Consider the following 11,497-nt stretch of genomic DNA (forward strand, 5'->3'; position numbering starts at 1 on the left):
CATAAAAGTGGGGAGGGGGGGGGGGCGGGTTTCTATAGTTCTCGGTCCAATGACTGGACCAGAATCCTGCGGCAGACTGCAGCCAGCTGGACTGGAGTGTGTGTTCCTGCTCCTCTACCTTGAGGACTGCCTCAGGGATTAATGGAGCAGAACATCAGCTCAGAAACACCAGTGGATTTGGCTTCAGGCAGAAATGTCCAGCAGGGTGAACCAGCAGAAACCTGGAGCGTCCTCCAGTCAGCCGAACCGGTCTGATGGGAACCACGTCAAACGGAAAAACATCAATGTCAATTTCCACCGTACGTTAAGATAATTATCACGACGATTACTGTGTCAGACGTGACCCGACGATAAGGTCGTATCCAACCAAACATCACCGATAAACACTACGACCCCGCGGACATCGCAGCGTTCACGGACACCGCGCTACAGAAAACCTTCTGAAGGCGTCAACGTCGTGAAAACAAGGGAGTTCCTCGAGCTTGAAGCTCCCACGTATCAAACTGGGAATCGGACCCGCACCTTTTAAAGTGCACTCCTTCAGGCCGACAGATTCTCTTTCTGTTATGTTTTAAACGTTTGAAACGTTACTAAGAGCCTCGAGGTGTTGGGATTTTCCTTGTTAAGAGGAAGAGAGACGGGGTCATGTGACCCAGAGAGGCGTCTGTGAAACCACAGTCAAGTTTAAAATGAGTGTCAATGGTGAAATTATGAATGGAAAAAAAAAAAAAAAGAGGAACCGCAGGGGCTCACATTTACACAATACATAAAATACCATACAGTCATTTAATAAATATATATAAATATATAAAAATATATATAAATACATATATATGTAAATACACACATACTATACATATACACACATATATATACATACATATCTACATATATTTGAACATATATGTTGTGCATTTGTACAACATATATTCATATATATGCACATATATTGTACAGTGATTGTATTGACAAAAAAAAAAAGCAGCACACACAAACTCTCTCCTTGCCGTCATTTCTGACCCTGGATATTCAAACATGGCTGTGGTCAGACGCAGGGTTAATTATTAATGATGGAGTTTGTTGCGAGTTAAGACGTGGCGATAATCAACACGAGGCCCCAGCTGTGAAATATCAGCCTCCAAAAGTAAATTCTGCATCTGTTTAACGCATAATAAATGTAACGACCTTGCTAACGACGGTCCTGAACAGTAATCAGCCTCAGATTGATGAAACCACAGATGTCATCTTTATATCTCAGCGTTAATGTGGGCGTCGGAACATGTGTGGAGGGAAGGGAAACTCCATCTGAGTCTCACCTTATTGGCTTTATTAGCTAAATATTTTCCACCTTGTCAAAACCATTAAGACCTTCACTGTTTACGACACAGCGGGTCCTGCACAGGAGCTCAGTGTAGACCGGTGTAGACCGGCACCTGATGAGCGTCAGTGCAGTCAGACACCAGGAATGTAGGACCGCGCCTCTGAACGCTAGAAATGCTAACGAGTCTGTGTATTCTTTTTTTCTTTCAGGACAGGAAACGGAAACTATGCATTTTAAAGATACTGGTGTAGTACAAGGTCACTTCAAAGTTCAGCTTCAAAATGTCTGAGGGCCAACAACCCAAGACGATAAGTTATGTTTGCTAAAGACAGGTTGCGTTTTAGCAACAAATTAAATAATAATAATTAAAAATAAATTAATATCTTACTTTTACCATTTAATTTAAATAACGGAAATTAAATAAACACAAATTTATTAAAAAAAAGGTTAGCCATAAGAAGTTAATATTTAGCTAAAAGTCCATAAAAAGGTTATAGTTAGCAGTTGTATTGTTAGGTTTAAAGAAAGCAAAACATTGGTAGGTGTTTGTCAGAAACAACATTTAGAGAAAAGCTAAGAATAAGCCTCAAGCTAACTAATCATCTAAAGTGCACAGAAATAACTACACAATGATAGTCAGGAGAGAACACAGACAAGGGTCATTCAAAGGTCAGCCAAATGTTGGTCAAACTATGGTTGGTCAGTAAATATTTGGACAAAAGCCGCCACGCAACGAAGGCTAATCAACTAGCCTAGAGTGAAACAGCTAAAGGCTAGGCTAAGTATACAGTAGAGAACACAGCCAGCAGTTATTCAACTGAAAAAAGTTTTTGAGATTGTACAAGATTAGGTAAAAAAAAATAAGTAAAAGTTGACTCTGGAGCAGAGCGCCTCAGACCAGAGCAGAGAGACGAAGAACGAAGAGAGAAATCCCTCAGTGCTGAAAACAGCTGAGTGCAATTTGTCAGGACATTTAATGAACTGCACTTGTTTCCAAACCAGTGGGTTTTCAACACCGGGTCACAGTTTCCAGCCGGGCCACCCAACGTACAACAACAACAACCAACACAAACCAGAACCAAAACCAGAAGAGCAGCAACAGCTCTTTCCTCTGAACCGTAGCGGACCGTTCACTGCAGCATCTGTTTTTCTTTTTTTCTGTTATGATGGAAATTCCAAATTACTGCAGACAATAAAAAACTAACAAACAATAAGAATCTTTTAGTAGCAGAAGTAGGATGTAAACACAGGCCTCTCTCTCCTGTACACGTTGAGCTCAGAGCAGCACCTGTACTACGTGGCCTTCTCTCTGTGAGAGCAGTGAAGGAGAACGTCTGGCTGAAGGTCGTGTGCTGCAGACCAGAGGATGAACAGGACAAACAGACCACCCAGGACACGGAACCAGACTGCAGAGTCCAAACCGAGGTTGGTCCTCACGGTCTCCACTGCTCTGTGGAGGAGCATGTGACCCAGTACTTGGACTGAAATATGACTTTTGATCCATGTTTAGATGGCAACCAAAAATTAAACAAATATACTATACTGCTCTGTATTTCAATAATCAGAGACTCGGTAATCGATTAGTATGGACTGAAGCTGACAGAACAGAGACAGTTATGTGGATGCCAGATTTGAACCGTATCATTGAGAGGTGTCCAGTTAGGCTGGACATTCATGTTGCGTTGCACTTGTACTAATATTTTGAGCACTGAGGCGTTGTTCAACCACTAGCAAGTCCAGCTAATGTTCTAAAGGCAGCACTAATGGATAATGACAAAAACAAAGAGAGGATATTTTTGATCTAACAAAAAAAAACATTTATATAAAAATATTTTTTTCTAAATTTTATTTTTATACTTGCAGTACTTTCCTGACCTCCTTCACGTTGGGTACACCCACTGGGAAACACCAAGACGATTGTCATTGGTCCAAATATTTGACTACATAAAAAACAAAGCGTCCACAGAAGTGACAATAACAAGGAGCGCAAACAGTGACCTCAGCTGGAGGTGACGTCCATCACGTCCATCACCACCTCAGTCTGCGGTTGGACTCTCACTCGTCTACACACACACAGGCGTCAGTGCCTGGCTCATCAGCGCTGTCACGACCAACTCATAATCACTTTGCTTTTTAATTTTGGGGAAATGGAGCCTAATGAGAGGCATGTGATGTTTACAGGGAGTCAGGGTTGTGTTCTTAGTGTGTGTTCTGCAAATGTGTGTGTGTGTGTGTGTGTGCTTAGAGGAAAACCACCGTGCGTTACTGCACAGCAGCTGTTTGACCAAAGTAAACCACGTCTCAGAGGAGGAGCACAGGAGTTCCTCACTTCCTGCATTGCTAGCCACAAAGTGCGTCATTCCTCACTGTGCACACGCACACACACACACACACACACACACACTGGGTTGGTGAGGATTTACTGCACGCAGCAAACACTTCATTAAAAATGCAGAAAATACTTGCAGAACAAAGAGCCCAGTGAAAACTTTTTTTTTTTCATCTCAAGGACAAATTATTTGTTTCCTTTTGTGTTTACGGTGAACAGGAAGTTTACGCACGGTCTGCGATTTCTTCACCGCCGTGTCGCTGTGCATCACGACGTACATTCCAACAGTGACAGGATTTTCTCCTCAACGTTTCATCAAAACCATAACAAAGTCATCTCCTTCCTCCGTGCTCTCTGTTTTGATTTCTTCACTTCATATATTTATCTCCACAGTTCCACACGTTCATAGTTTCCTAACTGGAAACTGAAGCCTTCTCACAGGGTTTTTTTTTTGCTAACTTCCCCAGACTCTGTAACAAATATCTGTGTGTTTAGATCAAGGACACAAAGGAGCTGTTGAGTTGTGTCACTGAAAAAAACCCAAACAGTAATTATACTGTATGTAAATATTTATATTGTATGGAGGAGTAAAAATTACAAAAAAAGTAAAAAGTACAATAAGAACACATTGCTGCACAAAAAGAGAGCGTTATCAAACAAAATTACTTTAAAGATCAAAATCTTTCCTCAACTGATGAACAGCAGCCACGTTTGTAAGATTTGGTTTCAAATTTGCTGTTAAAGAAAATTCCCTCAAACTTGGTTCCTGGTACTAATGTTGTTCCTGGTACTGTGCAGTGAACCGCAGCTCATCTGTCATTGGCTGATTCAACAAGACTTTGAACAAAGCCCACTCTGAAGGACTGTATCATCATGTTAGCATCCGTGCCAACTCCACACCAGACATCCTCATCGGGGAATCAAACCCTCAACCTTTCTGCTGGGGGCCCTTACCACAGAATCACCATGATAATCGGCGCATGATCTTTGGCATGTGGCCAAAACTGAGGCTCTGTTGTCAGTGAGGCACCTCGTCCTTTACGTTAAGCGATGCTCCGTCTTCACGCCTCACAGAGACTTTTGTGTTCGGCTGCTGCTGCTGAAACACTTTTACTGACTACAAGCTTGTACTTATCGCCTCCTGCTGCACGCTCCATTACTCCTCTAACAAAGTATCCAGCAACAACGGCAACACCGCCACAAATTCAGCAGATAGATGCCCACGCTGCTGCCAGGTCACGGTGGCGCTGTCCAGAAGGGCAGCCATGTTTTTTTGCCCTCTGACAGGACAGAGTGGCTGTAGAGTTAGCTTCAAAACGTTAGCTTCAAAACATTAGACACATATTCCTGGAATATCCAGGAAGTCAGAAGGGAAAAATGACAAGACCTTCAACCCGAGAACCTGATTCCAGTCTGAAGAAACTGAATCTATGTTTTATCTAAATTCCTCCAAACAAATAAACCCAGCCTTTGACCTCTCTCTGACCTTTCACACCATCAGCTAAACACAAGTTTGGTTTGTGTGTTGACGTTGGTTACCTAATATTCATGAAAGAAACTGCATTTTCTGCACACAACTAGAAGTAGAATCTTGACTCCTCCACACTTTCTGTGAAGCTCGCCCCCCGGTGGTTCAGTTGGATTGGTCTATTTTTACCCAAGTATCACCTAAAACACATGATAATCAGCTTTAGTAGTACTTCAATACTTCAAACAACACAACCATCCCTTACAGGTGTACAGTTTAGCTTGCTTGCTAACAGCAAAACTGTTACCAATGGTCCAAGAGATTTGCACTGAAGCGCCCTCTGCTGGGTCAAGAGATAATCGCTTTCAAAGGTTTGACGACTTTAACTTTTTTACACTTAAACCAAATAAAACCCTCCAGAGGTTTGTCTCCTCATTTGATTTTGCAATAATACCTTCCAACGCTACAGGAAGCGTCTCTGCTGATTTTAATTACAGAGCTGCTATTAACCAAAGAAAACACTGTGAGTCATTCAGCTCCGAGCAGTGTTTTTATGAAAAGAGTGAAGAGCATCATGTGATGGTTCCACTCCACTGTGCAGCGTGGTTCTTGACGGCTCCAAGAATAGGCTGTTTCTCCACCGCACAGATCGAACATGTGATATCAGGCCAAGCTGTTACCATGTCATGCAGTGTGAGGAAGTGGCCTCCAGGGCAGGCCCAGGAAGAAGAGGGACGTGTGCACTGGGTCAAAGGTCAAACTGGTCTCTGGTAAAACCCCCTGCTGTCTATCAGAGAGTATGACAAACTGTTGGTTCTCCTCTACCGCTGATAGATAGATATATATGTAAATATATATGTAAAAATCATTATTGGTTTTTCCTCCAATAATGAAAACCCGATCACATAATGTCTGGGTTTTGCCAAATAGTTCCTGAGAAGTTAACCTCAAACGGTTGCATATCGGAATCGGAAATTAGGTGTTTAAAAAATATCGGCATATCGGCAAAAAGTCTGACATCCCTAATATATACTCATATATACATATATAGAAGAAAAAAAATACTATATACTGTATGTACATGTACTGCACATATATAGTATTTTTTTCTCCTTATTTTGATGAAGTCACAGGTTCATGGAGTTCATACAGGAACTGCAATGAAATGACAAAATAATCCTTTACCAAACACAAGTATTGTTTTTTTTTTCCAAAACAGATGAAAACAATTACCATGACATGCAGGAGAAAGATCACCAACAGATGCAAAAGGAGGAAAAAGTGACACTGAAACTTTTGCAAAAAAAAAAAGGGACCCAAAAACAAAAACAAGAGCAACAATGGAAAGGCACTCCAGCAGCAGCATCCTCCTCTGGGAATGTCTCCGTGCTCCAGAGTCCAGGCCCATCATTCCCTGGTTCCACTCTAGTTACTCCCAGTCAGGTTCTTTTATTTACACATTCAAACTAGGTAAAAAAAAAAAAAATCTTCCAGATCACTGCAGCAGCTGCAGCACCGACACAAACAACAGCCTCCCATTAAAAATAGAATCACGTCTCATTTGGACGCGGCTGCTCCGGTCCTGCCATCGGTGATGTCATGTATTGTTCTAGAACCTCACTGTTCGTGTTTCTGGACGGGTACGCTCCAGAGGGACAAACACAGGACACACACACACTGCTGGTGTGATAGATACACACGCAGGACGGACACATACACACTCACACAACAAAGACACTCCACTGAGTGATGGAGCGATGCACACTTTCACACCCAGCATGCAACGCTGCATATTTAGAGATTGTGCGAACTGCAAACGTCTGTTGACGTGTAAATCTGTCAGTTCTCGACATAACGCGGCAGAATCCTTCCAGCCAAACTACAGCTCCCTCTGTCTGTCATCACTGAGTTCTACTGGAACTTTCATTTGCCCAGCACGGTACCGGTACCGTTGTCTCAGATCCACCTGTCCTTAATAAAAACCCCAGCACGGTACCGGTACCGTTGTCTCTGTGTGGAACTGAGCTGAGCTACTTCTACTTCTGCAGAGGGAGAATCGACCAAGACACGTGTCACCTCAGATCCACCTGTCTTTAATACAAACGGTGATTAATTACCTCACTGGTGTGACCACAGGGGGGCATCTGATGGTGGTCTATCTACCCTCATCACAGTACAGCACTCCACCAATATATAACTTTATTTATTTTACATCAGACATCTTCAGAAACGACCTGTCTTGGAACTTTTTGACTAACAACTTGCACATTCTAATCTGTCAGGGCTAAGTGCATTTTTTGTTGGATTTGTACGGACTGTTTTTTTTTTTTTTCATTATCCGATCAATGCAGTTTTTTGAGCGTGGTAAAATTGCCGCCGCTCGCTCACAGAGCTGGTTTCCTCCGTGCGCTCACCTATCGATGTTTCCCAGGCTTCTCCACACAGATCCGAGCCTGCTTTTAATTAAAGACGCTCCTCTCAGATCTGTGAAAAGTGAGCCTCACGCTGCCTCGGCAGGATTTTAGGGAATTAGATAAAATAGCCAACAATAATTCACCTCAGTGTAATCTCACTCATAAACCCTGAGAGCTAACGGCTAGGAGGAATAACGCTAACGTCCAAAAAAAACCACAATATTTCTACCCCTAACCTTCAGAGGAATAACAATGGTCTCAGCTTCAATCATTAGCTGGTTTTGATACAAATCCTAGGTCGGTTGTTCTTAAAGTGAGGTGCGGACCCCACAGGGAGACCGGAGCTACTGCAGAGGGGGTCCAGGAAGCACAAACGCAGAACTACACTCCACCAAATCCTCTACACACTGCGAGGTCAAAATATGAAGTAGTACTTCACAATACATCTGTACTGTCCTGTGTACACACTAAGAAAAAAACACTCAAAAAAATATACCATAGCCGACAAATATCCGCTACTGCTAACAGCTATTGCTACGTTGTGTTGCTAAACGTGCAGACTAGCTTCATGTGTTCTGGTGACGCGCACGATCCTGTCAAAGACAACATTGAGTCACGCCGCCCCCTCCTCAAGTTTGGGGGTGGGGGGGCACCACACCAGGTTTCCAGGACGCCCTGCAGCTGTCGACTGGTCTTGTGTGTTCACACCACATGTATCATCAGGCCTCGTGTGGTGAAACTCAACAAAAGCCTTTTGTGACGTCTCACCGTCTGTTTACATGTGATTTCTACAGAGACGAACCGGACTCGGCCTCGGAGCTGCAGTCATTTCCAGGTCGTGCTGTGTGACAGCTGTATCTCCCGGCTCTCTGACAGATTCATGCATCGGTGCAGTAAAGCTGTCAGGTCGTCAAGTTGTCAGATATTTTTTTCTTCCGTTCCCCAGCAGACACACACACCAAAAGCACACTTTGCAAAACCTTCAGATCGACTCCTACGTTCACGACAAAAAGCCCAAATGTCACCGGCTGCCATTTATCTGCGTGAGTGTATTTGACACGACCTGTGATTTGGACGAGCTCCGTTTGAAGCCACTGCTGATGAATATATTCTCCTGCAGGTCTGAACACATGTGACCCAGACTGTTGACCCCATGTGGGGTCAACGAGCTAGAGACACAGGTCAGTAGAGGAGAGAAAATCACCACTGAATTATGATTATTAAATTATGATGAAACAATTATGAGGAATCATAAATGACCAGATAGAAATGTTAAAATATAGAAAAAAAAACAACAACTCAGAGTTAGTCAAATTTAAAAGTTAGTTCCAAGGACAATAATGAAATTCCTTAATGAATAAAAATAGTTTTAAACAATAATTAAATGAAGCTAAGGATTTTTATAATCAATTTAAAACTTTTTTTTTTCATCCTTAGTTCACTTTTCCAAACTTTTACCACTTTTGGTTTAATATTTTTGCTTTATCTCATTTTCTCACAATTATTTTGCGATCTTTTTTAAAGCATTTTTCTTGTCACTTTTTTGTCAGAATCCTAGACAGGGGGCGTCGGTCGTGGGTTACTGTTCTCCAGATCAAGCCTGTTTACTCAGCCTCTCCGGTGATGTGCTTTAGTTACACTCATTATTTCTGATGAGTCAATTGGTTAAGGGATCCACATGACCCAGCCTGTTGTTGACATGATAGAAAACTGAATTTTATTTTTAAACATATCAGTTACGAGTTGTTTTTGTTTCCACTTTCTAATTGTTCAAAACACAACCACGGTGCATCGGAATCAAACCATTATTTCCACCACTCCTACAGAGCAGGCTCTGTTTGTTCAATTATTGTTTATAAAAGCCGGAGAAGACGACAACTATCATCTTCATGTCACATGTCAAACTAACTTCATCCTCCCAACAACAAAGCAGCTTCACCAGTTTGAGATGCAGCAGGAACTCTGCACAAAGACTCGTGGAATTTGACAACATTTCAAGAAGAAATATAATCAGGAAAGTTCTGGGATTTTGCCAAATTGTTGAGAAAACTGAAAACATTCAACCACGACACAACTCGAAACAGCATCGAAACTCTCTGTGATTAGAAGACAAATGAAGTGAAGAGAAAATGAACTGGTTCAAGGTTCAAGAACAGAAACCAAACCAGAGAAAATGAACTAGTTCAAGGTTCAAGGTTCCAGGACAGAAACCAAACCTTGGGTCAATCAAGGGCCTGGACGTCGCCCACATCTGCCAGCTGACCACAACATCAACGTCAACATCAACGTCAGCATCGACATCACACCTCAGCTCAAACTCACCTTTTAAATTTTTGGGGTTGTTCTGTTTGGTGCGCGGCATCTTTCCGCCTCAGTTCACAGGTGCATCGTGGAGAAAGCGGCGTCTAACGCTGGACCTCGAGACGACTCGACAGCTGAGCCACAGTCTGGGAACATCTACACAAACAAACACACACACAAAGACACACATATATATATGGAGTGAGGAACAGCTAAAGATGAAGTGGGCAGATCAATAAGGCTCAACAAGGCCGTTTATCCTGGCCCTGCGGTGGGGGCTCCCCCCCCCCCTCTCTCCCTCTCTTCCTCTCTCACCCCCTCTCTCTTGGCAGCTGTCAGAGAGTCCAGGACAGAGCTGCTGATTGAGTTTATTCCTCAAACAGGTGCCCCCCCCCCCCCCCCCCCGGCCAACTTTTCATTACAGGCCTCTGTTCTCTGAGCTGCTCTGTAATAATGTGCAGCCAGGACTCGACTGTCGACTGTCAGAGATGTGACACCGTTTTCGGCTTCTCCACCAACGTTCAGCCTCTGCAGCAGCAGAAACGGCGCTCCGACACTTTGTCGTCGTTTCACGGGGGAACCATCTGATTGACATTCAGGGTGTCGATACAGCCGGAGAGGCTGTGACGAATGTCAGCGCCAATGACGAATGGGGCAAACAATGAGGTCCTGTGTGTGTCCCGGAGGCCGAGGAGCCACACAGAGGTTGATGGAGCTGCCCTCAGACCTGCACTGAAGTTCTCAGGAGATCAACCACAGAGGGCTGTGAACAGTCGCTCCAAACATCTAAGTCTGGACGTGGTCAAAAACCTCAGGGTCTGCGGCTGAACAGAGTTCAGTTCAGTTTCAGTTTAAGGACCAGCATTTGTAAAGGCATCACTGAATTATCTTTCCACACGGTTTTCTTTTTTTACATAAAAAATCAACCTGAACTCGGTCTCCTGTGTGGAGGCAGCTTGACTCACAGCTCCCTGCTGACATCATCCTGACCTTGAGCAGCGATCTAACCTCACGGAGACGCTAATTTTACACCTTCATCCAAAGCAATGTTCGTAATGAGCCGTAGTCCGATCACAGACGCTGAGGAGGCTCTGCTGTTAAAATCTTTGTAAAATGTCTGCCAAAATATTTTTTTTAAAGTCATTATTGACATTTAGTCACTGGTCCAATTTGGGGAATTTGTGGGCCAAAAGTGGCCCCCGGGCCATGAATTTAACATCAGAAGACTTCATAGAATGACTGGAAAAAAAAAAACCTGTCCGTGAGAATTTTCTGCAGTTTTCCACGCAGCTCACATTGGAATATCCTGCTCCAGCTTCTACAGATATTTGCCTTCACACATGGATTCTCCGGAGAATCTCTGAGCTTTAGGGAATGTCGAGAAAAAAAAGCTACATGCCAGGTAACGCCCCCCCCTCACCTGGATTCTCTCTGGAGACCCTCCTGCTGCTGATAACAAAAAAAAAGTGTTCTCTCTGCCTTAACTGACACCGACTCCAGATCAGACCTGAATCTTGGACCAAAACGCTGAGTTCACGTCTCAGAACAAAGAAACGAACCTGCACCAAGTCATGCAGGGAAACAACAAGACAGAACCATGACTCACCCCCAGCCAGAGTTAAAATGTTGGGGGGGGGGGGGCTCAACCTTTTTGTACCCCTTTT

At 43.4% G+C, this 11,497-nt stretch overlaps 1 protein-coding gene across 1 annotated transcript in view; it reads right to left on the minus strand.

Annotated features, from left to right (window-relative positions):
- hivep1 (HIVEP zinc finger 1) overlaps positions 1–11,497 on the minus strand; it is an 80,878-nt gene that overhangs the window by 51,459 nt on the left and 17,922 nt on the right. The window contains 1 exon segment of the mRNA XM_025065224.1: positions 9,855–9,989. Within this exon segment, the coding sequence (XP_024920992.1) occupies positions 9,855–9,894 (40 nt within the window). The 5' untranslated portion in view covers positions 9,895–9,989.

The sequence above is a fragment of the Cynoglossus semilaevis genome, chromosome 18 (genome assembly GCF_000523025.1).
Source record: "Cynoglossus semilaevis isolate Cse_v1.0 chromosome 18, Cse_v1.0, whole genome shotgun sequence".
Taxonomy (NCBI): Eukaryota; Metazoa; Chordata; class Actinopteri; order Pleuronectiformes; family Cynoglossidae; genus Cynoglossus; species Cynoglossus semilaevis.